Source organism: Fringilla coelebs (assembly GCF_963513975.1).
Source record: "Fringilla coelebs genome assembly, chromosome: 1".
NCBI lineage: Eukaryota > Metazoa > Chordata > Aves > Passeriformes > Fringillidae > Fringilla > Fringilla coelebs.
The window spans coordinates 59,326,121-59,351,390 of NC_140028.1; the positions used below are offsets into that span (position 1 = coordinate 59,326,121).

Sequence of the window (25,270 nt, forward strand, 5' to 3'; positions counted from 1 at the left end):
CTCCTGAACCCATTTTAGTTTCTCCAGCCACAGCTCTGCACATTTGAAAAGGCAAAGTTAATGTTTTTAAGTTCATCTAGAGATCTTTATTTACGTAACTGATTGCAAGATAATGAATTTGTACCAAAAAAAAATTCCTTTTGTTCATTAAAAAAATACTGTGGAAGAAAACTCTGCATCTGGATATTGTTCTGTGCAAAGGACAGATTGTTGACATTCCTGGGCAATTCTGCTCTCTGGCAAAGGAGTGCTTCTTATCAAATGCTCTGATGTACAAGTGCCTGAGGGCTTGTTCACATGGGAAAATCCAGTAGCATTATTCATACCTCTTCATTGCAGAATATGAGTACCCACATGGGAACTCAGCAGGGGTATAATTATTTTGCTCTAGAAAAGTCAAAAGTACCTTTATATAATTTTTCTGCAAAAGAGTTAGCAGTGGCCCAGGTAATGCGATGGCCCAGAGGAAATGCATTTGGGGACATCAGAAAGGATTGCTTTGCACAAAAGCAGCTCTTTCCTTGTGTGACAGCACATTTCCCTGTTTGTGATCCCCCCCTTTTTTTTTTTCCCCACAAAATGATCTGTGCCTCCTGTAAAAACCCACCTCATTAGACAGAGAAACTTGAACAAACACCATGCATGTGCTTATTCACACCCACCCACCCATTCTTTTAATTATTGATCAAGTCTTGCTGCACTTACACTTTTCTTCTGTCAATGCATCCTCTGAGCACCACGCTCAGATGCTATCTGAGCAGTGACTGCAGCTCAGAAGGATGTGCTGTATGCTGATGGAGAGGGGTGGTGCCTCCTCAGGAGAATAAGCAAGAACAGAATCCAGGTAATGTAAAGCAATTTAACATTTTAGAGGATGTTACCAGGATGTCCTGCACCTGCAGCTATGCCCTTCATTTGCATAGCAGAAAAGCAATCTCTGTGCTGTAAAATCCGGGGTTAGGAGGGATGGCAGAGATGGGGTGTGGCTTTGCAGCTCTGCCCCTTGTGCCTACTCTGGCCCTTGCAGCTCTCGCTGAGTGACCCGCAGCAGGTGGTACAGCTCGGAGAGGGATTTCAGAGCCCTCTGGTGCCCCGTGGCGCCCGTGTGCCCCGGCTGAGCACACTCCTGCACGGCTTTCTGCAGCTGCAGCTGCAGGGGCAGGGAAACCAGCGCTCCTCTGAGATTTGGGGAAAACCAGCGACGGAATATTTTGTCACAAATGACCTGGGGAAAGGAAAAAGAGCAGATCATTGTGTTTCAGGAGCTACGACTAACGCCCTGCTGCTTCCCTGGGACAGCAGCAAAATGTCATCTGAATCCAAAGTGCCTTTAGCCATTCTAAGAGGGAGGTACAGGAAAGGAGTGTCCATAAAGGCCATACTCTAGCTAAGGGATGGCCCTTCTCAGGCTGCTCCTGAACTTCACACCCCTTATGGGTGGCTGGGGGAGCTGGGGTTGTTTAGTCTAGAAAAGAGGATGCTGAGGGAGGACCTTATAGACCTCTGTAAGTACCTGAAAGGAGGTTGGAGGCAAGCAATATAAGTGGAAATGGCCTCAAGTTGTGCTAGGGGAGGTTTAGACTGGATATTAGGAAAAATTTCTTTACCAAAATGGTTGCCAAGCACTGGAACAAACTGCCCAGGGAATTAGATGAGTCGCTGTCCCTGGAATATTTAAAAGATGTGTAGATGTGGCAATAGAGGTATGATCTGTTGGTGGAACTGTCAGCGTTGGGTTAATGGTTGGCCTTGATGATCTTAAAGGTGTTTTCCAACCTAAATAATCCTATGATGCTGCATAACGAGTGGTGAGGGTGAGGGGGTGGGAGAAGCAGGCAAAAGGCCCACAACCTAAACCCCCCCAGCCTTTCTGTTCCACCAGTGCCTCCCACCAACACAAACTGGGTGAGCTGTAAGACACCTCATCCAAGAACCCCATGGACACCCATTTCCAGTACACCCACACACTGCATCTGTAGAGTGGAGAATCACAACTGCTTACACTTGGACAGCCTCAACTTCCACAGAATCATAGATCACTAAGGTTGGAAACGATTTTTAAGATCATTGAGTCCAAGTGTCAATGCAGCACTGCCAAGTCTATCACTAAATCATGTCCCAGGTGCCACATCTACAAGTTTTTTGAACACTTACAGAGACAGTGATGTCACCATTTCCCTGGGCAGCCTGTTCCAATGCTTGACCATTCTTTCAGGAATTTTTCCTCATATTCAGCCTAAACCCTCCCTGGTTGGTGTCATTTTATCTTTCTTACCACTTATTACTTGGGAGAAGAGGCCAACCCCTCACTGCATTCTTCTTTCAGGTAGTTACCAAGAGCAATAAGATGTCCCTGAGCCTCCTTTTTTCTAGCCTAAACATCTCCAGCTCCCTCAGCCACTCCTTGCAAGACTTGTGCCCCAGACCCTTCAACACTCCATTGCCCTTCTCTGGACATTCTCCAGCACCTCAAATGTCTCTGTTGAAGTGAGGGGCCCAGAAATGAACACAGGATTTGAAGTGCAACTCAAGAATATGACTTTACCATCAGTGGAGACAGAAGCGCTAATCCCCTGCCCCTGCTTACTCTGCTCTCCTGTCTGTGAAACTGGGCTAACACCTAGAGAAAATCATGGCAAATAAACACTATCTAGAGAGAGTATAAAGATCTGTTTATGTGCCCCAAGGCAAGATTTCTGAACAGGACTCTTACGTGGACATGTTTAATAACCTGATTGTCTTCATTTCAGAGTCTTCTTGTCCGCATTTTATAGTCAGTGTGATTTTAAAAGGAACGGATGCATAAAACAGCTGTGTCTACTCACTTGCAAGTTGTTATTGGCTCTCTGTGCTCCACATTTTCTGATTTTCAGATTGCATTTTGAAAAGCAATCAAAGAAATTACAATCTTCGTCTCCTGTGCACTTCTGTTCCAGGATGTCCCTCATTTTGGGTTCAAAAAAGGCCATATCCACATCAATGGCCACCACCTGTGAACCAAAACATCCCATCAGATCTGGCACGGCACAGCCTCCCGGACAGGGCTGAGCAGGCATCCTTTGATGCTGGCTCTGGGAAATGCTGTGCTGAGAGCATCTGCTGGAGGGGAACTGGGATCACAGGGGCTTTATTTCACCTAACTGAGCCACACTAACCTTATAAGCACCACTTTTTAAACAAAAACCAGCCAATGTTAATGACACCAGAAATGGAAATTTTTTTTTGAACAATATGCATCCCTGGGGACAATTGGACTGATTCACCTTAAAGTGGACCTATCCAATCTGAAGATGGATTTACTTGCTGGTGCAGCACATGCAGATGGCACCTCAACCTCTCAATTACATGATGGTGCACAATTACCCATGGGCCAGACAGCGTCATTTAGAACTCAGCATTCAGACTAAACCCCTGACTTTGCCTCTGCAGAGAGGAGCAGCAGGATGTGCAAGGATAGCTGCACCTGGTACAGCTCCTGCAAACCTGTCCTTGCATTCTGTGGGTTTGATTCTATTCATCTGTAGGAGGAAATTCCTGACGTTGCTGAAAGCTGGGTTGGCTTTGTGCAGTCTTCTTTGCTATGGTTTGACACATTTATTGTGCACAGTTCTTGTTCTTGTAGTCCAGAAATACATCCTGTAACAGACTCCAGCCAGAAGCTGGTAACAGCAGAAAAAACCTGAGTGCAAGGGGTCAGTCCCTTTCCTCCCCCTGGCAGGAGGCTCTCAGAGCAGTGAGCATGCAGCACAAAGTGTTGGCAGAACTGCTGCCTGTGCTGGGGGTGAGACCTCTCTGGAAGCCGAGAGTTGTGGGCTCAGTTTCTGCCAGTGCCACTCCACCCCTGAATGCTTCACTTAAAGAAATCACAGCAATAAAGAGGGAAAGAAAGAAATCCATTACAGGGATGGCAGTTGCCTGATGTGAGCCAAGCTGTGGGTAACCACAGGGAAGGAAGCCTGTCTCCAACATCATGAATGTGCAGCCAGCAAATGTTCACAGCTGCATTTCACACTTGACAGTCAGGATCAGGGATGTTCTCTCTCAACATCTGACACACATTTTCATAGAGGAAAATGTCTGGGACCTGGGCAAAGCAGAGTTACTTGGGCTCAAATGGTAGTTTTATTTTTCAGATTCGACCTCCCAAGTAACAGGAGAAGATGAGCTGTGTGACTGGAACAGCAACTGGATCAACCCCAGGAACTAAAGATGTCTGGTTTGGTAGAAGGCCAAATAAACCTTCCACAGGCAAAATAAAGAACATAGTCTAATCTTCATTTTGTTCTACTCCTTTTTCCATAGGGAAAAATCTTACAGAGATGAGGCATATCTTAAAAACATAAGTATTTTTAAGCATTTTGGAGAGCTCTATAATAATGATGTAGCCTAAGGAAGGAATTTTACATGTTTGGACAGGCAAATTTTTTTTTTTTTTTTTGGTTCTTTACTTCCTAAAGCTTTCTGTGGTTTTGCTGTTCAGTTCTTTGGAAAAGTGACAGTGAGAGTAGCGCAGGGTTTCCCAGTCCCAGCATCACTGTTCCACCTCCCAGGTGGGTCTTTGCCAGCACATTTGACAATCTTGTCCATTGCTCCACTAGGAAAAGCAGCCCTGGTTCCCAAACACATGGCTGCGAAAGGGTTCAGTGGCTTCACTGAAATTCTTTCACAAAAATGTGTGGGCATCCAGCTAGACCCTGTGAAGACACATGTGGCTGACACTCTGCCTGTAAACAGCTATGCTTTGGTGGGCTTTGCTGTGATCGTAGCTGATGAAAAAAGTACCTAAGGAAATACAGGAAGGGCCCAGCTTGGTTCACGACCTGATTTAAAGTCATGCTTAACGTGCTGCAATTTTTCCAGTTTTCTCTGAAGTATTGGTAAAAGAGGAAGCTCTCCCAGAGCATTGTGCATTCACCCAAACCTCCTTCTAACTCTGTATCTTATGTGGCTCCGTGGCAGCTTAAATTTCTCCTGGATGATCTACCAGACAGCTCCTCTCTGTGCTGCAGGAGAGCATGTGAAGGCTGGAGGCTTATCCCCACCACATGAAAATAATCCTCAAAGAAAAACTATTGCATTCCAAGCACATTTCTTTGGGCATTAGAAGCCTCATTATTCAAATGAGGAATAGTGGAACAGTTGTGAGGTTTTTTAATTATCCTATACGAGAAACCAGTAGGTGAAAAAGTTGCTTAAAACAAACAGAAGAGACAAAAAAGAGGCTGCATTGCTGTGTTTCCATTCTGGAAGTGGTTGGTCACTGTAAGATCCTGGCAAAGCAAGCCTCACCAACAGGACTCATAAGAGAAGACACATCATTTATTCATCCCCCTTTCCCTATTTTCCTGTAAGCAGGTTGTGAAACAGATGCTCTGGCCTGTGCTCAGCCACAGACAGCCACAGCCCTGAGTAACTGAGGAAGATGGGCAAAGCCTGCTTTGAGGAATTCCTGCTTTGCCTAAATAGTGGTACAGCTTGCTTCAGTGTCTTGCTGTAGCTCCTCACCCATTCCCGGCTCAGCTGCTGTATTGCACCTGAATAAACAATGGGAGGGGAGGGAAGGGTGAAGGGGAAACACTCTAATTGCTCTTAATGGCTGTATGTTTAGGTGGTGTTTGTCTAGCACTCTGAAGGTACAAGTGTTACATTAACACTCAGTGAGTACTAAAAATAGTCTTAAAGCCCCTGAAAATGCTTTATATTCACTCAGAGTGCAGAAACTCCACCGACGACACTGCAAACTGGAGGCCTAGTTCAAACACTCACTGCAGATTGGTACCTCCAATTTGTAGACAAAATTCCTACCAAAACCAGAGGAATTTCTGCCCACAGAACGAATGTGAGCTGCACTACTATTTAGAAAATATACATAGCTATGTGGTCTGGGTTGCAGCTGCACCATGAGAAGTCAGTGACAGTAGTAGGGAGTTTCATGTTGCTGTCCTTGCACAGTTTCCAGACCAGAGAAGCTGACCATTGAAGCACAAATATGTGTGTTTGGATGTAGGGCGTTCCCCTTGTGTCAGACTGTGAATTCAGCCTTAGCTTTCAAATTCATACAGTTTTCTCATTTCAGCATCACTACCAGAAATATGACTCAAATTACAGCTCCATTTAGAGCTTTTGAAATCCCCTGGTCTCCAGGAGGCATCCCTCACCACATCCAAGGGACCTTGCACCAGTGCCTTTGAAGAAGTGAAACAAAACAGAAGCGAGCAAGAAGTTTTTAAACTAAGCAGCAGGATTTAGCACTCCAAAAATGTTGCTATACACATTACAAAGAGGAAAAGCAGCAGAGAATGTCCCTTGATGCTTGTAAATTCATTGGCTTTGCAAAAACTTATCCAAAAGCTGTACGAGGAGGGAAATGTCATTTCTACACAGTCACCTTCAGACTAGAATTTGACCTCAGGCTCCTGGAACGCCACCCCAAAGGCCTCACTTACCGTGAGATCGCGCCTGATAGCGAAGTTTTCCGGTTTGATGTCGCACAGGTGAAGGCGGTGAGAGAAATCGTTATCAAAATGCTGCACCATGTCCAGAAAGCTGAGTGCAATGTCAATGATGGCTCTCACCCTGCTTCTGTGTCCAGTAAGGGAGGGGCCGATCACGTTTTCCAAGGGAAAAAGAGTTTTGTGCCAGGCATGTCCAGCTGTGAGATACTCCACAGCATAAAAGTGTCCACAAGAGCCAATAATTCGTAGCACATGTTTGCTGAAGTCCTGCAGCAAACTGAAGTAGATATATTCTTCCTGCTGGAGCAAGGACCACATGCTGGCCACCTGTGCTTTCCAACGTGGTCCCTTCTTCCTTGTCCACAGGGGCCCCATGGTATTGTTAGACAGTTCTAGCCCCAGGGCATTTTTGACCTCCAAAGCTACCATAAGCAGAAGCTCTGTTTCAGTGATATCCTGTGGTTCAACCTCCTCTAGCATACTGAGGTGCTGGTAGCTTGAAAAGCTTTCTTTTTTGGACTTCAGTATGATGGGCTGGCCTCTCCAATCAGCCTGAATGACCTTCTTACCTCTGTCATAGTAAAGGCAGTGTTTGTACACCAGCTTCTGTGCCACACACAGGTCTTCACAGAGGTCCCCAGTCAGGGCTCCGCTGCTGTAGTCGAGGCACTGGAGTGAAAGAGCAGAATATTCATAGCAGAACCATACCCCTATGCACCATGCAGAAGAAAGACAAATAATGAGCAACAGTCCTAAGCTCGAGAGGATTGCAGCAGTCATGAAACTGCAAACACACACCTACAACCATTGGGTTGTTCAATGGTTTTTCAGAAGTCTCTAGAGTTCTATTACCAGGGGAGTTTTCCTTCAAAACAGGGATTATGGGGATGGTAAAGGGCAGGCTTTTCAGGGGCAAGGAAAGGGACTGGATGACCTGTTAATCTGAAACTTTTTACACATATGAGTTCAATGGGACAAACTTTAAACACTAGGGCTGTGCTGTGTATGATTTTGGGTTGCAATGCTTTAGCCACACCGCAATGCAGCACTTCTCCGGAAGGTTCAGGGCAGCATAACTTAGACATCGCCACTAAAACTAAAGGAAAATCCATGCATAGCTGGCTTTCTGACACATTCCACAGGTCTGTATGTTGGAGCCTTGCACTCAACATACTCTGAAGGAAGCTGTGATAACCTCCTCCTGTATCACCAGGAAACACAGAGGTTGCTTTTGATGAGTTTTGGACCAAGAACTTCCAGAATTTTTGTAAATGTAAATGCTGCAGAACACAATGACTCTCCAGGTTTTATATGTAGCTATCAGAAGTGACATTTTAATATTAATTGCTTCAATACTTAATCTTTTATTAACTGGAAAGAAATCAGTCTTTGGAAACAAGGGAACTGCTGCTTGATAGTTAAGTGGTCAATGCAAATTAGTGCAAGAACTGCAAGGATTCCCTCACCAGTTCTTCTCTCAAGCCAGAATTATTTCCATAATATCATTTCCAAAAGTGGAGGCAGTTGATGTATTGCTATGGTCATTCAGAAGTGCAGCTGTAGGGACTGCTTTGGGTTGCTCAGTAGAGGAGAGGATCAGAGGTCTCTGGTGAAAGGGGAATAGAGGGGATGGTGTAGAAAGCCAAACATCTGTGAGGCAGCTTGACGGTGTCATCCACCTCCACCACTTTCTGGCATTTGAACCTTCATTTAAACAAACTGGCAGGTCCCCCCTGCACGTGCAGAACTTGCGGTGGCTGCCTGAGCCCCACCTCATTTGTGACTGGCTGTTACACGAGGAACATGATCATAGCATCCAAGCAATGCACTTTCTTGGGACAGTCCCTGAGGTGTGTACATCAGAGGAATATGTTCTGATGCCAAGGAACATTTAGAGTGCAGCCCTAAACAACACACCGGGGAATGGGTGGAGGATTAAGTCCAAAATCCAAGAATGGTGATCAGTTGACAGAAACAGCTCACTGAGGGCAGTTTAGAGAGAAACAAAATTTATTTATATTCTGATGTTCTCACAGCCCAAGCGGGAACATTCAGTGCCAGCGAGGAGAGTCAGGTAGGCAAATTCTTGCATGAGTGACTGGACACTGAGTCCATGCATGGACACACACATCTGCATCCTCATCCACATCAGAGTGGCTAAAGAGACTCACTCAGACTTCTGAGACTCACTCAGATCTGCAGACTACAGAGCATGCAGATCAATGATCTTGCTTTTGAAAATTTACTCCTACTAAGGTAATACAATTTTACTCTACCTTTTTAAGTAGAAAATGTAGTTTTCTCAACAAAAGTAGGTTAGCAGTTCTTACCATCTGGAGCTCTAAGCAATTTTAGAAAGAAAATTACAAACAGAAGGCATTTTTGGGGCTTTCTTTGGATTGTAAGTATAAGCACATTTAAAACTCTATTGACAGACCACAATCTAATTCTCTTCTTGTACAATAAGAGAAGATAGGACTTAGTCATGTAATTGGGTTCACATGGGTGGATGCTTGCCCCTGTGGACAATGTTACTGTGGTTCAGTCTTAGAGGGTTCACATGCATGGACTTAAAGGACACATGACCATGACCTGTAGCCAAACATGTCAAGGCACAGCTTATTTTCCTGTGTTGACTTCACATCATTCTTAACAGCAATAATGAAAAAAAGTCGTTGTGGAAAAAGCAGACCCAGATTTCACAGGCAGAAGAGACAGGTCCTTTTGGAACCTGGTTACTATTTAGGACTTTTCTGCTGTTTTTTCAGTTGATGCTATAAATATTTTATTATTAACCTAGTATCTGACAAACAGTGTTGGAATAATATTCTTCTTACAATGAACTTGTGCAGTGTTTTGCAAACTGGGATTTATGAAAGAGGCCTTGACCAAAGAGCTCATGGTCTCACAGTGATGAAACACAGATCAGCCTTCCAGAAGTGCATTCTCAGCTGGTCACAAAGGCAAGCAAGGCTTTCAAAAACACTTCCTCAAGGAAGCAATCAAGAAGATTGAACCATTTCCTATCAGCCTTTTAGGCATAGTTGGTGCTGGTAGTTCATCTTGTAGCAATTATTTGATCCTTACATCCATTCTAAACACAGTTTCACAGGACAGTCTTCCGTCATATTGGCATGGCTTGTACTGTTGTGCTCCCCAGTGTACTAGCTTGCCTTTTATAGTATTAAAACACAAATTTGGTGGACTGAAAGCATTTAACCAGGTAATACAGATTACCCTGCCATGACACAATGGACCACTTATTATTTACACAGGAAGCTTTCCACTAACTTCAGACTTCACTATACAAGATTGTCCATCATCCTGCTTTCAAAAGGGAGAATCAGTTCCCCAAATAAATATTTCAGAAATGGTCCTCCAGCCGAACTGCCATCCTTGTCTTAATGACTGAAGTTTGAGATCTGTTGATGAGACAGTTTTAAATCGACCTCGTGATCGACCTTTGAAAGCCATGGATTCTTCTTTGAGTGCCAAATACTTAAAACTAAAATATGAAAGTGCTACTAAGCCAAAAGCCTTATAAAGAAGCAGCTGTACTACACAAAAATGCACACACAAGCACAGCTTGGACTCATTCATATGTATCTTATTAAAATTGGCTATGTAATTTTTAATGTCTTCAGTGGAATTATTAAGATAAGTTTAAAAAGCTGGGTTTAAATGAATGCGAAAGCTTAAATTAATGTAAACCTTGCTAAGGATTTAAATAAATTTAAATAACTCACTGTACCACCATCAGTGCCCTGAAACTGATGTTTTGCCTGGTTAGCTACTACTTCTGTGTAAATGCAATACACAGCCAGGTTTGGAAGGTGCCAAAATTAATTGATTTCTCCAGAGGGAATAGAAATTGATTGCTATGGCTTAGTGTGTTCAGTGTGAATGAAGATGAGACTGGCATTAGAAAAGAGCAAGGGGAGAGTTTTTTTCTGAGAGTTAAAGTTGGTCTCTGCAAATTGCCCAGTGCTATTTTAGCCTTGTCAGTGCAGTACACATCTGCATAGATGTAGATCTTACTCAGAATAAGGAAATAAAACCTTCAAAAATGCCACTTGAAAGGGCATTTTCACTCACTTCCTCAAAATATCTCATCTCCTACTGAGAGATGACTAGTAAAATAGTTTTTCTAAGAAGTTGATTTTTGCTTAATAGAAGGTGTGAGACTCAAGCTATCAGGTTATTTATTTCACAGATCAGTTGCACTTTCTGTAACTGTGAAACTCATGCTGTGTTCAGAAGATGTAGAAAAACTTCTTTTGGGGCGGATGAAGACAAGCTCCTTTCCTAATTATTCCACTAGAAGGACAAGCCCTTTCTAACAACATCTGGGAAAACTGTTGCTTACAAACCTTCAGGATACTACTGACGATTCACCTACTCACAGACAAGCACAGTGATCTCAGCTACTCTTCCTTCCTTGGAAGGAGGGTCTGAACCTGAGCTGTCTCAGTGATAGAGACAACTTTCCAAGCTTGCGACTGAAATCTGATCCCTGGGCTTTTGAAGCCTTGTCTGACGCTTTCCAAACTGAAGAACAGCAACAAGTCTCTGTCTATCTGTTTATTGGTGACTGCGATGGCAAGGACCTGGACCTCCCTGAGCTTGGCAGCTCCGTGCACCTCCATATCCCAGTGTTCTTCCTGAACACATAGGGATGAGGCAGGAATCATTCCTTCAGCTGCAAACCTGAGCTCAACCCTACTTCCATCTGGTTCCTGAGGTACTGAAACTGGAACTCACTGCCATTAAACACATGTTGTCAGGACCACTGCCTACACTTGATTTTCCTTTATTATACAGAATTAAGGAAAATCTATGGTCAGTTTTTGCTTGCTTGCAGTGATAGATTGTTTAATTCCCACTAGGATTCCTCCTTTCCCACCTAACCACTGGCACTACAGATACCCTGACTTAGAAACAAAATTGAACTAAAAGCATTAACCCACGCTGCTCCTCTTCATAAAGTGTTTCCTACACAATCCTAAATATGTTCATTATTATTTTTAAGCGAAGCCTTCATGAATATTCGCAAATCCTTTCTTGAATTTTAAACACATCTTACACACCAGCCCCCGCCAGACCATAAAGGAAGCGATACAAGCTGCCTGGCACAAGACGACTTTTGAACGAACAGCTTTTCGTCTAAAAACAAACAAAAACCCCCAACACCCAGAGGAAAGCTTTCCTCCTTTTCGGAGCGTTCGGCTTAAGCAGCGCACCCGCATCCCACGCCCGGGAGCCGGCCCGCCGCCTGCACCTGACCTCGCCCCGGGAAGGGAGGCAGGGAGGGAGGGAAGGAGGTAGGGAGGCAGAGAGGTAGGGAGGGAGGTAGAGAGGCAGGGAGGGAGGGAGGGAAGGGGGTTGGGAGGCAGAGAGGTAGGGAGGCAGCCGCCCGCCCGTGCGCACCGGGGGCGCCGGCGATGCGGCACCTCCGGCGGCCGGAGCCGGGCACGGCGCCCCGAGAGCAGCCCCGACGGACCGACCGCCTCCGCCTCGTCCTGCCGGGCAGCCCCCGGGAGATGCCCCGCGTCCCGCCGGGGCACGTACCAGCCTGGCCAGGATCCGGTGGCTTTTCTCGTCCGTGCAGCTCTCGGAGAAGACGCTCCTGTGGAGGAGGAACAGCGCAGCGCTCACCACCACCCAGCAGGCAGCCCAGAGGAGGAGCAGCAGCAGGGCGCATCGCCGCCAGATTTTGAGCCGCAGCCGCTTTAAGCCCGGGATGCCCCTCATCGCCGCGCCGGGGCTGCGCTGGGGCGGCCGCTTCAGCCGCGGCGGCCCCGAGCGAGCGGCGGCGGCGGGGCCGGGGGAGCCGCGCTGCGCCCCCCGCACGCCCGTCCCACTCCCGCCGGCGCCCGGCGCCCGCCGCCCCCGCCGGGCTGCCCCGGCCCCGGCCCGCTCCCGCCCCCTGCCCGGGCCGGGGCTGCCCTGGCGGAGCCCGGAGCGCCCCTTTTGAATTTAAGCCACGTAGTTCCGCCGGCTTTTGTCTGCGCTCCCCTGTGCCAAGCGGCCCCTGCAGCCACTTGGCGGCTGCTGCCCGCGCCCCCCGCCTCTCCTCTGCGAGTTTCTCACCCGAGAATAAAAGGAGTTTGAAGGGTGATGAATGCTGCTCTGGGAACCCTTTGCCATCCAGGCGGCTGCTCGGTACTTTGAAAGAGGCAGCCTGGAGACGGACAGGTCCCTCTGGTGAAAGCTTCGTGTCCCGACATATGGGAAAAGGAATAAAAAGTTGTCATTTATTCTGGAGTAACTTCTCCGTTTTATCCTCCCGCAGCTAATGGAGGAAGAGAGAGAAGCGACTCAGACGCCCTTTCAGTAACGCAGCCCCCAGCGCCCCCACAGTGCGTCGCCACTTGGCTCCCCAGCAGCCCCCCAGCCCCAGTGGCGGGGTGCAGGCTGGCTCCTGCCCGCACCCCCGGGTCCTGCCTCCCTCGGCGGCCGGCGGACAACGCCAGCCGAGCGGCCACTGGGGATACGTTGCCAAAAGGGGCAGGGTGTACTGGGTCCCAGGATGCTGGGGTCGACAGATTGCCTCCCTGCCCTCTCGCTGTCTCCCTGTAGCTGTGTCCCTGTTATTGCGTGGTCAGCTCCACCGGACAGTCTCTATTTGACTTCGTTAACCTTTCTGAGAGGTCAGACTCAGATGTTTGTTCCCGTGCAGCAAGGAAGGTCCTGGCATCCTTTCCTCACTCCAGGTGCAGATGTTCACTGTCTCTGTTCAGAGAGCTCTGTTCAGTGATATATGTTCTTAGCATCATGTCTAACTTAATGAGAAATACTTCCTTGACAAGTCTTTAAAAAGAAAGATGTCTCTATTGATATGATCAAATTTTATCTCAGAACAGCAAGGGAAGAACACAGGTGCAGCCGTTATCCACACCTTTTACATGATCAGTGCAGTTCTCCTCTACCTAGTAGAGCAGGGCTTGAAATGGAGCTTCTGAGTAGATGGCAGACTGTGGCAGAAAAGAAAAAGAAAGATAAAAATATTGCTGCACATATTCCAGATTTCCTTCCTAGAGACTGTCAGTGGGGAGGGAGATGCAAGAAGAGCAAAATTACTTTCATCTCCAAAGTCTCAGACGCAGAATCATTATCATTAGCCACATCCTCTCTCCGTGTGTTTTGCTTGATTTCTCCACCATCTCATTTCTTCACCTGCTGAGACTACCTTTTCAAAGTTTCTTTTTTCTTTCCCCTGATCCTTTTACTGAGAGGCTTACTTTTGAGGCACTGGTGATACAGTCTGTTTCTTGGGAATGTGGCAAGCAGCAAAGACCAAGGAGGCAGCTAGGAACTAAAAGATTTTAATCCTGTTTCTCAGTCTGATAGGAAATGCTTTCAGAAGCTGGCCAGCTCTAGCCAGCTTGGGGTATTCTTCAGAAATTTCTAGGACAATAAGTGGACAAGGAGGAGTTTTGCTCAGCCATTCCTCTGTACTCCCACAAGCTAGGCTTGAACACAGCCAACTTTCATCAACGACTGCTGCCACCTAGGAGATAAAATTGCAGATCTGCCATACTGATGTCTGGAGCAATCCCAAGATATATCCCACATGGAAGAGGGATGCAGGTGGTGGGGGAAAGTCAGGCATACGTCCCTACTGCTTGGGTAATAGTTTAGACACTACCAAACACACATGTATTTTAAAGTTTGGATCTTGACTTCTATGTGTGTCAGCAATCTCCAGAGGATATTAAGCAATTTTATTAAATGTCTGCAAAATTCTGTATACATGTCATTGGTGTTTCAACAACAGCTCTGAAAACAAATCTAATTACACCTGACTTTAAGGCAGGAACAAAATATGGAGATTTCAGACCAGGTGTCACAGCTGACCCAACTCTAATTGCTGCTGAAAAATAAAAGGGTGTTCCTTCCTCCTCCTCGTCTCCCGCCACCTCCCTGTTTTCCTCTTTGCCTTGCCTGCCTAGTCCACTCCCTTTCCCCAGTGAAAGATACTCCTTGCTTCCCAGGAGAGCTTTCTTGACTTGCTGACAGGGCAGAGAAATGTAAAACACTTTCCTGCAGAGATTATTTTCAGAGAGGTCAGCAAGCTCTGAAGTTGCCTCCAGGCTGGTGCAGGGATGCACATTGCAGGGCTGGGCACTCTGGAGTGCTGGAGGCAGAACTGTATCAAATGTCTGCACCTTAAAGATGCAATGAGATGTTGCAGGTAAGGTGATCTTAATGGAAATGATTGCTGGAAGAAGCAGTCCTGTCCCTGTCTCCACCCCAGCCACATGCTACCACTGCTCCATCAGCAGCTGGATCAGAGTAGTTAGCCCAGCAGGCAGCCTCAGTAGGATGTCTGGCTGCACCTTTCATTTCATCCCCAGACACCAGCTAAAATTCATTGGATTTCAGGGTCTGTAAGGAGCCCACATCCTCCTCTTTGCTTTGGAAACAGCTGCTACACGTAGTAAGAGCAATTGTAACTTTAACATGCAGGTATCTGATGCTTTGAAATGACGAAATATGAAGAAATAAACAAAGAAAATAATAATAAGTTTTAATGTAATTTTAATATTGCTTTAATAGTTTTCATAAAAAATAAAAGTACAAGATGAACGGAGCTTAATGAAGCAAATGTAAGTTGTATAACACTTATACTGGGTAGTTTACCAGTTTCATTTCGTGCTAAATCCCACAGGAAACATTTGCAGGGAATAAAGCCCTGTCTTCCCAAAAGATTTCAGTATAGCATTCAGGGGGGGAAGGGGTTGTATCTACTTCTTCAGGCTCTGAATTTTTAAATATCTCACTGACTTTAGTGGGTGGGAAAAGCTGGACAAGTCTGGTAAATATGTATGTGTGTGCGTACACATACCTGGTATACATGAACATAGAGAGCTTCAGAGCAGGTGAAGAATTGACCCAGAAAGCTTGGATTTAGTAAAAGAAAAAAGCATAGGTGGTTCAGGATCAAGTGGTTTAGCCTTTAATAACAACCTATTGCTAACTGTAAGATTCAAGTCTAATTTCAGATTTCCCTAAGCTTCAAGGATAAGACTAACAGAATTTTATATATATCTATATATATGTGTCCCTATGTGCTATAGCAATTTTTCTTTTAAAAAACCCTCTGCATTAAAGAACCTTTGCTTTCCATATATATTAAACTGTGGCTTCACGTTGCATTCCTGTGTTCCCAAAGGAAGCTATATTCCTATTGTCATTTTGACTGAGAATTAAACTCGATGAAAATTAATTAGGAGAAGTTGAATTAAGGCAAGCAACATCAGGGGCAGTAAAAATAATCCAGGACTAACTAAATTAGTTCCTACCCAATTAATCTTTGAATTAGTGCTTAGGGCATGATGTCAGCATCAAGTTGGCCTCCTCTTTGTCACTGTATTGGGCACATCACAAAAATGCACATCACTGTGACGGTTCAGATGTGGAATAACCAGAGACTTTAGTATCCAAGAGGTGCATTGGCACAGCCAAGTAGGAAGGAGCCTGGCATGGCATCTCCCCACGCTGTGTGCCTCTGCAGGGGCTCAGTAGCTCCTCAGACCAGGGCCATGAGGAGTGCTCAGCCCAAGCAACTGCTGAGCCCTCATGTTTCTCACAGAAACTTCAGACACAAACTACATTGCAGGCTCAAGCTGTATTATGCTGCTAGACCTTATTTTCCTAATTACTGAATTCTTCAGGAAGAAAGAAACTAAATCAGTCCTTAAGAACTACCTTGGCACTCAAGTTAATGAAATGTAAAACTGGTTCATTAGGACTTATTGTTCTCTTTGATTGATTTTATCACCTTCTGACATTGGTTGTCTGTGGAATAGGGTACATGTCTGCTAATCTTTCACAAGGCATGTAAATCTCCTATTTTCCTTCTAGGAGGTCAAGAAAATTTTAAGGGCTGTTCAAATCAACCTTGAAAATATAGTTTAACGTACAAATATTTCTTTCTGATTTCCTTTGGCAAAGTTGCTGCTGAGAAACCTTGCAAGGTTAGACATAGGTTTGAACATGCCCTTTAGGCAGTGAAATTCCCCTGCAGAGTACTGAGTCTACCCGAGGAATCCAAATGTATTTTCTCATTTATATCATTAATCAAAAAGAGTATGTGGCAAACTACTCACAGAAGTTTTATGGCACCAGTGAGCAGTCAGTTTATTGGGTCACATTGTGAACCAGAGGCAGAAAATGGCACAGTATAAAATCCAGAGTACAGCTTTGTGGGCAAGGGAAAAGCCTGGTATAATTCACTGATTTAAACAAAGGCAGGTGTTTAGACAGAAAAAGCTTTCCCACGTATAAATAGAATAAAATAATTATAATATATTTTCTCCTGTTTGCTTTTTAATTTTTGAAATATTTCTTAAGCACAGTTGCCCAGGAAAGCAACAAAGCTTCCTCTTTCCCTGTTACCACTATCTAGATTCCACATAGCACAGTTTAATTGTCTTGCTCTTCTCACGTATTCCCTTTAAATTAATCTCTTTATTAACCATATGCCAAATTTTCCCTCTCATTTGCAAACAGTATTGCCTGAAGGAGCCAGTAAGATACCTTGGCAATCACTGTAGCAAATTGTGGTTTACTTGTAATTCTTCAAACGAGATGGAAAAGTTAAGACGTAAAAAGTATTCTGGAATTTTTGTCCATGTATCCCAAATAGTGCCTGATACAACACTGCCAATTGCTTCTCTGCTACATTCTTTGCCTGTTTATGTTATCAGTCACCAAAAGGAAAATAAACTGTAAGATGAAGCTTAATCAGTTTGCAAGGGTAATTATAAGTGGAATTTTCTTTGCCTGGGATTGGAGTCAGTGGCTTGAGAGCAATTTTCCAAGCCTAAGAGGATGCTCTCCAGTGGAATTTGCTGTGTGGTATGTTGTGTGTCTGTGCACAGTGTGTGAAAGGGTGAACAAAGAAGGGAAAATGCTGAGATTGTTTTCCAGCCCTTGCATCAAGTTCAGGCCAAGTGATCTCACTATGCCAGTAGTGAATCTGGCTCTTTGTAGCCTCTCTTACGAGCGTCTGAAACGATTCCAGAAATACTTAGAAGTTGCATTAGGGTTGTATAGAAAGAAACACCCCACCATCTAATGAGCTAATTCTGTCTGGCATTGGGCTGTTATTTACATGAATGGTTTAAAGTAATTTAAATGGGCAGAATATTATACATAATAAACAGATGGCATTCATGGGGCTGTGATCATTTAGATATGTGGCAGCTCAAAAGAGAAAAAGTTAAGTGTCATCTTTTCTAGTCAAATGACCAGACTTATTATTTCAATGCATTAAAAGGACATTTTGACAGCTGATACTACTAGAAGGGATATCATGTTGTCATACAGATAAAACCAATCCAGTTCTATGGCTGCAGACTCTGAAATGGGTTTATATAAGGAATTTACACCTGATTTTAAACTAGTTTCTACTGGCAAGAGTGACCTAGGATACCCAAAGGCCACAAGTTCACGTCTTGTAATGCCATAAATTGTAAAATGCAGTCAGAGGTCTGCATGCTGTTTGTTACTAGAAGAGAAATGGAAAGAAAACTGATTCTTGGAGATGGAAATAAGCATCTCCTTTGTTGGCACAAGTAACCACCAAGTGGATACTTATGAGAATGCATGTGAAAGGTTTTGTAAACTGGAAACAGACTTTCCAGGGAGAATCCGTACTGCTTTTCTCCATTTACATAAGCAAATCTTAATTTATAGCATTTTTCTGATTCTTTGGCTTTGTTGGTTTGGCTTAAGGGCTGTGTACTATAGTACTGCATGTTTAAAAATCAAATTAAATAGAGCCATCACATACAGTAGATCATGATGTATTTACATATGCTTATGTCAATTTTTTGATTTCTCTTCTAAAAATCCAAATCTGAAGTAGAAAAAAATGAGGGCTTAGGAAGATCATGGATGATTTTCAGTACCAATTCTGTAAAACTTAATTACTTTCAGTTATTTCCTTGAAGCTGTTTGCTGCAGTTTCTTTGCAAATGATGAATAGCTGGGCATGGAGCAAACTGCAAAATGATCCATTAGTGAAATCCAATTTTCTATCAGACTTTCCAAGTAATTAGCTTTTCTTTAGGCAATAAATTGTTAGTTTGTATGCATGCAGTGTTGTATGACATTTGTTTAGGAAAGAGTACTATTCAATTTCTGTATTGCTTACCACAAACAAACAGCTCATAACTTATCAAGGTTAAGCATCCCTTAGTGCAAGTGAATCCCCTGTGTTACTCCCAAGCAAGAAATCTGAGTGTGGGATCCTGCCCAGCTGCCTGAGCAGCAGCAGTGCCACTGCTGTACAATGTTCCTCCTGCTACATGCCAGCATCCTCCAAGAACCTGAGTGGTTCTGGTGGCCAGGCCTCTTTCTGGGGCCTCGCTGCTACCCAGGCATCCACAGCCAATATAACAATCAAGGGGTGCCATGGGGCTGCCTCCTGCTTTGAGCAGAATAGTTGGTGACTGAGAAGCCTCAGAAAAAGATTTCTGTAGCTTCTTCCACAGATACTATCTTCTGTTTTCTGTCACTTCTCTTCAGTACAATCCCATTTTATTCCCTATTCTTCAATGATTTACTTTTTCAGTTCTTCATAGCTGTTGTCTACCAGCAACATCATCTGTCAGTCACCTCTCTCCTCAGAAGACTTTGTGTGTTTTAAAAGGAATCCCTCTCCCCCACCTCTAGCAACAGCATTTTTCTTCTTGGGCAAAAAAAAAAAAAAGTCCTTAATTCTGGTCCAGAATCAGTGGCTCTTCTTTTGATTTATACAAAGGAACATAAAAGGAGAAATATGCAAAGATGCCATTATTGGACAATATTTCATATTTGCTGGTTTTGCAACTCCTGTTTCCCTGCACAGAACAAAATTGTGCTTTCAGTCCATGCTGTACAGATGCACACACATTTTTGTTCTTGGCAAAAGAACTCATAGCAAGTCTCCCAAAATGAAAAACAGGGCTTGCAATGTTCTGGATGTTCTTGAAAAGAGAAGATCCACCAAAGGAGGGCGAATGGAACCACCGTGAAACCACAAGAGATACCAAAAGCAGCCCTGCAGAGCTGCATTTCTGGAGTAAAATTCCAGCTGGGGAAGCACTTAGGCTCCATTTTATTGAGGAGAGCGTGCATTGCTGGCCAACCCTCTTTAATATTTCTCTTTCACACTGACAAATCAACAACTTACAAAAGCCTGAAATAAAGTCTTCCAACACTCCAAAATATATTCAAGGAGAAATTCAAAATGACATTTACTCACATATATGGCACATTCCATGCACTTTCAGCATGGATAAACTGGGAATGTAGTTGGGATGAAACACTGGGATGAAATACAGGATGGTTGAGATTAAGCAGAAAACGGGTGAATGTTTTTGCATTTGGGCTTTTTGGCCTTTCCAAAGAAAAGTGCTGGACTGAAGCAGTGCCCAAGGGCTGTGGTTCTCATTTGCAGTCAGAGCACATCTAGCTGGGTTATTGACTCCTTGCCTGCCTGTCCTTTACACGTGCCTGTTACGTGACACACATCTCACCATTCCCATCTGAGCCATTGACTTGTTACATCAATGCAGAGTACCAGCATAAGCAGATAGAAGCACAGAGTGCTTTAGTCCCTCAGGCAGAGGAATAGACAATGAACAAAGGGATGTAGGTGTGTTTTTTACTCCTTTTGGAGCACTGGCACTGCTGGACTAACACTTCAGCAGACAAGAAATCTTTGGCATGCACATTCAGTAACTTTCTAAGAGGTGTTGTCTCTGCAGTTTGCAAGCCAGTCCTATGAGGTCCTGGAAAAAAGCAATTTACTAACAGCCTCTCACATCATTCTTTAATCAGTGCCTCAAAATCAGAAGTGGGAACAGTACCTGCCTTCCCTGAGCACAAGATCCCCATAATAGACTGCCTGATCCTGGACAATGTTAGGGCAATGTAATGGGGAGAGTGCTGCCAAAAGCACATTGATATCTGGGCAATTTGCACACTGAATGTAGAAGAGGAGGAAGGGGTTTTTTTCCCTTGGTTGCCTCTCTGCCACTCTCTCTAATTTTGAGGGAATCTCTCCAGCCCTCTAGACAGGTTAGTTCTAATGTTTCTGACAGTGACATTGACAACATGTCACTGTGGCATACTAAGAAAAGAACATGGAAAACACAGGTTGCAATATAGTGTACAGACTCAACAAAATAGCACTTCTGGGGAAGGGCAAAAATACCTTATATAAAGCCAGGAAAAAAAAAGGAGAAAATCCAGCAGCGCACAGCAAGACCCTTGTATTCTACTTTATGCTGTTATGGTTTGCAGACAAATCTAGTGCCTAGGATGAAAGACTTGAAGATCTATGGTGTCCTGAAATGACTTAGTTAAGCAATTAGTGACTGCTGAAGGATGAGTAATCTAGGATGTTTTGGTACTTTGTTAAGATACTGGAGGATCTATAATTACAGCAAGCTGACTTTTATGAGAAAAGTTACAACCTTATTGATACAGGAGCTACCAGAGATGCAGAAATGTTTGATGTGTCAACCACTGAGCCAGGAGGCTGGGGACAGGAAGAGGTTTGTAGGGACTGGTGAGGAAGGAGAAGTTCTGTGAGCATGCTGTGCCTCCTGAGTATCCAACCCACCACTGCAGGGCAAATTAGCTCCTCATGCTTGTGGCAACTGAGCCAGAGAGTCAACTTAGCACAGCAGCACACAGCCACCCTGTGTGTCTGTCTGCTCCACAGTGGCCCAGCACTGTGGGGGCTCATGCAAGACAGTGCAGATGTCTCTGTTCTGAGCTGGACTGGATGGAGCCATGGGGAATAGAAGTCCTCCACTTGTCAGGTTCAGCATAGTAAGAGGACACAGAAGATGACAAAAGGAACAGTCAGTAAATGGTTGAGGAAGGGAAGGAGCAGAGGGAGGGAGGGAGGGGGGTCCTTTAGCATGTATTCTTACTTGGGCTACTCAGCCACACAGGTTTCATTTCACATTAGTGCTCCATTATGCAAGGATAGGAAGAAGGATCACAGGACCAGGATTTTAGATTTTGATTCAGTTCTTGTCTCAGCTGCAGCATTCCTCTGTGTGCATGTTGCACAACAGCAAAAGCTGAGTGTAGAGTCCAGTGAAGTGCCATGGAGCATTCTAACTGGGTTCTGACCAGGGACTTGGGTACACAGACACCTCACACTGGGCTCTCCCATGTAAACATCAACATTTTTTACATGGTTAGGTCTAGGTTAAATGTAATTTGCCCTGTATTTTGATTAATCACCTATTAAAAATTATTTTGTTGGAAGAAGCTCGTGAGGCTCAAGCTCATTAATTACTGCATGGCACACATGCATATGTAGATTAGGAAGGGCATGAACATGCCCAAGTGTTCAGCACTCTGCAATTACATTTCCTCACATGAATAGCCCTGCTTTTTTTGGAGGCCAGGACAGGGTTACCTCTGAAGCCAAAGTACTGACTGGTTAGTAAATGATACTTTGATTTGTTTTGGTTTAGTGATAATGCTCTAAATGAGTGTGGGCTTTGAGGCCACCTGGTTTTGAAAAGCCAGGGGTAATAGGTGAAGCTAATGCTGCTGGAATGCCAGTTGCAATGCAATTTCAGGGATAAGCAGTTCTGTTCGCCTTTAGTCAACAAAATCTAACCCAGCAGAAGTGGATTTACTTAAGGTAAGCAATGTTAATGGAGTCAAAATGTCCACATAGGCACGTGCACATGGGTGTGATGTAAATAGGACACAGTTTAGGAGGGATTTAAGCAACCAGTGAGGACTTCCTTAAACATCCTTCTTTAAATTTGCTGTCACTAGCACAAAAACTATTGTTTGCAGGAAAGCAAAGAAATCCAACAAAGCTGCACTGTTCTGCACATCCATATTTACAATCTTTCCTTTCTGCCTAGCAGTTTATGGTTGTAGGGTTTATATAGCAACCAATGTTTAGAAGGCTGGGCTTGTCAATCACCTAAGGAGAAACAAAATAAAGGGGAAAGGGGAAGACAGGAAAGAGCAGGAAATATCAAGATACAATAAAGAGTCTGAAGACAACTAATTTCAGCTTTCAATGATGCTCAGAAGTGCACTAAAGTAGATGTTGTGACTATCTCATGTAAGAGAAAAGACAAAAAAGAATGAGCAGTGTAAAATTTTTAGATGGCATATACCTGCAAACAGGGACATGACCACTGCTTGAAATTAATTTCAAAAGAGGTGAGAATGAGATTTGCATGTGTACTGTAGTGTCCATAGAAACTTTCTGTCCCCTTTCATCATATTGCATGGAATTTTTCAGAAAGGACAGCCACACTATTAATGGCATTTCTGCTGGCATCTCAGAGCCCTGTGGCTCTCAGTCCAAGCCATCCAAAAAGCTGATTCACACAGTTGTCCTCTCCCAGACCAGTGCTTATATTTCAGGCTCCTCACTTTGCTGCTACTGCTTCAGCTGACTCATACATGCTGCATCCCTGTGATTAAAAGCAATGGCACAAGAACCTACAAATTATTTTAGTACAAAACTATTTCAAGAACAACATATTAAAAAAAAAAAAAACAGAGCAGCTTAGATATTTAGATATCGCTGTCAGAACCAGAGAATGCTGAGCATCTCTATATCTTCTTTATATTTTGCTTTGTCATCCCCTGTCCCTAAACCATTTCTGATAAATGTGGCTTTTCCCACTCCTCCTTTCTCCTCTATTCCCAAAGGGCTTTTATGTATGCATACGTTATTTTCACCTCCAAATTAACAGCCTTGTAAAACAAAACTGTGTTTCCATAAAGACAATTTACAAGGCTCTCAAAGCTGATAACTGGGCCTGTTATCTTTCAAAAAAAGTTGTTTTCCCTCAGGTAACTTACTGTGTGGTTTTTGTGTTTGTTCTTCACATAATCCTTTGTGGATTTAGATCAATACAGGCTTGCAGAAAACTGTGATAATACAGTGCACAATATTTGCTACACAACAAATGCTTCTTTAATGCCTTTCTTTTGTCAGCTCATGTCCTTGATTCTTATTTTGGTTTGTGAATTTTTTTAAGGATGTGGGTAAAAAGTACCAAAGTTTACTTCCATATAGGAACATGAGAATAAAATAGGTCACCAGAAATCATCCTGTGTCATGTCACTTAATGCCTTTCATAAATGCAACAAACTGCTTTTTAGAAGCAGTTTCTCTTTCCTTTTGTTAATTTTTAAATTTTTTAATCTTTTTTCCCCTATCGCTTCCAGGCAAGATTTTTCCTAACATAAGTGTAAATAGAAACTTTACTCCATTTACTCCAAGTTCCATTTGTCCATTTTGGCTACATTTTTCCATCTTTTCTCCCACCAACACAGAACAGTGCCTGGTGTTCCGGTGTCAGGGGCTTCTCAGAGTCTGGGATGCCAAGAGTGGCAGGAGCTCCCCATGGGGGCCTGCCAGGGCAAAGCCTGGCAGCCAGGGCCCATCCCGTCCCATCCCGTCCCGTCCCGTCCCCAGCCAGGAGCCAGGTATCCGGGGGGCACCAGGGCAGCCCCAGCTCCAGATAAATCCCTGGGGACAAACCAAGGCTGGCATCAGCCTGTGACTCTCCGGCTCAGCACGGCCCACAGCCGGCCCTGCCCCGTGCAAGGCCCTAGCACTTACCTTACCCCACACAGCACCACCAGCCAAGTTCCCAAATTATGCAGCTCTCCCCCATGGCAGCTCACAGACCACCTAGCATGCCTCACTGTTTCTCACTTGTTTCCAGCTCTTGAGCTCCCAGCTATGTAATTTCATCCTGGTTGTACGTACAGGCCAGGGAACGAGATGCTGGAAAGCAGTGCCACAGAAAGGGACCTGGGGGTCCTGGATGATGGCAAGTTGAACCTGAGTCAGCATTGGCCTGGCAGCCAGGAGGGCCAGGTGTGTCCTGGGGTGCATCAGGCGCAGCATCACCAGCCAGGCAAGGGAGGGGATTGTCCTGCTCTGCTCTGCATGGGGGCAGCCTCACCTCGAGTGCTGGGGGCAGTTTTGGGTGCCACCATATAAAAATGACATTAACCCCTTAGAAAGTGTCCAAAGGAGGGCAATGAAGATGGTGAAGGGCCTTGAGTGGAACCCATATGAACAGCAGCTGAGGTCACTTGTTCTGTTCAGCCTGGAGAAGAGGAGACTGAAGGGAGAGCTCATTGCTGTTACGACTTCCTTGTGAGGGGAAGAGGAGGGGAAGGCACTGGTCCCGTCTCTGTGGTGACCAGTGATAGCACCTAAGGGAATGGCTTGGAGTTGTGTCAGGGGAGGTTTAGGTTGGATATTAGGAAAAGGTTCTTCACCCTGAGGATTGGGCACTGGAACAGGCTTCCCAGGGAAGTGGTCACAGCACCAGCCTGACAGGGTTCAAGAAGCATTTGGACAGTGCTCTCAGGCATAGGTGTGATTTTTGGAAATGTCCTGTGCAGGGCCAGAAGTTGGACTTTGACGATCCTTGTGGATCCATTCCAACGCAGGATATTCTATAATTAATTCTGATTCTAGGAACCTGTCTAAACCACATCTAAATCTATTAAACCTATCTAAACCACAACTGTAGGACGATCATAAGGATACTGTCAGCTCCGGCTGGAATAATTCAGCTGTCCAGACTGGTCTCTGCCCCGGCCCCCATGCTATATTCGCCTATATATTATATTCTCCCTCATCACACCCCGGTAATACTCCGGCCCCGCCCCACAGGGCCGCCCCCCGGCAGGCCGCAGCCCCGAGGTGAGGCCACGCCCCTTTTCGGCTTAAGCCCCGCCCCCAGTCGCTCCTTGCCCGCGGATTGGCAGGCGCGGCGAGGCGCGTGTCGCGGGGCGGG

At 44.7% G+C, this 25,270-nt stretch overlaps 1 protein-coding gene across 1 annotated transcript; it reads right to left on the reverse strand.

The window, feature by feature from the left end:
• Positions 1 to 1,009: 1,009 nt before the first annotated feature.
• On the reverse strand, positions 1,010 to 12,206 carry DIPK1C (divergent protein kinase domain 1C; the record flags this gene model as incomplete). Its single annotated transcript, XM_084211718.1, has 4 exons — positions 1,010 to 1,225; positions 2,826 to 2,990; positions 6,447 to 7,124; positions 12,024 to 12,206. The coding sequence occupies 4 exons, from the start codon at positions 12,204 to 12,206 to the stop codon at positions 1,010 to 1,012; spliced, it is 1,242 nt and encodes a 413-aa protein (XP_084067844.1).
• Between the last annotated feature and the right edge of the window lie 13,064 nt (positions 12,207 to 25,270).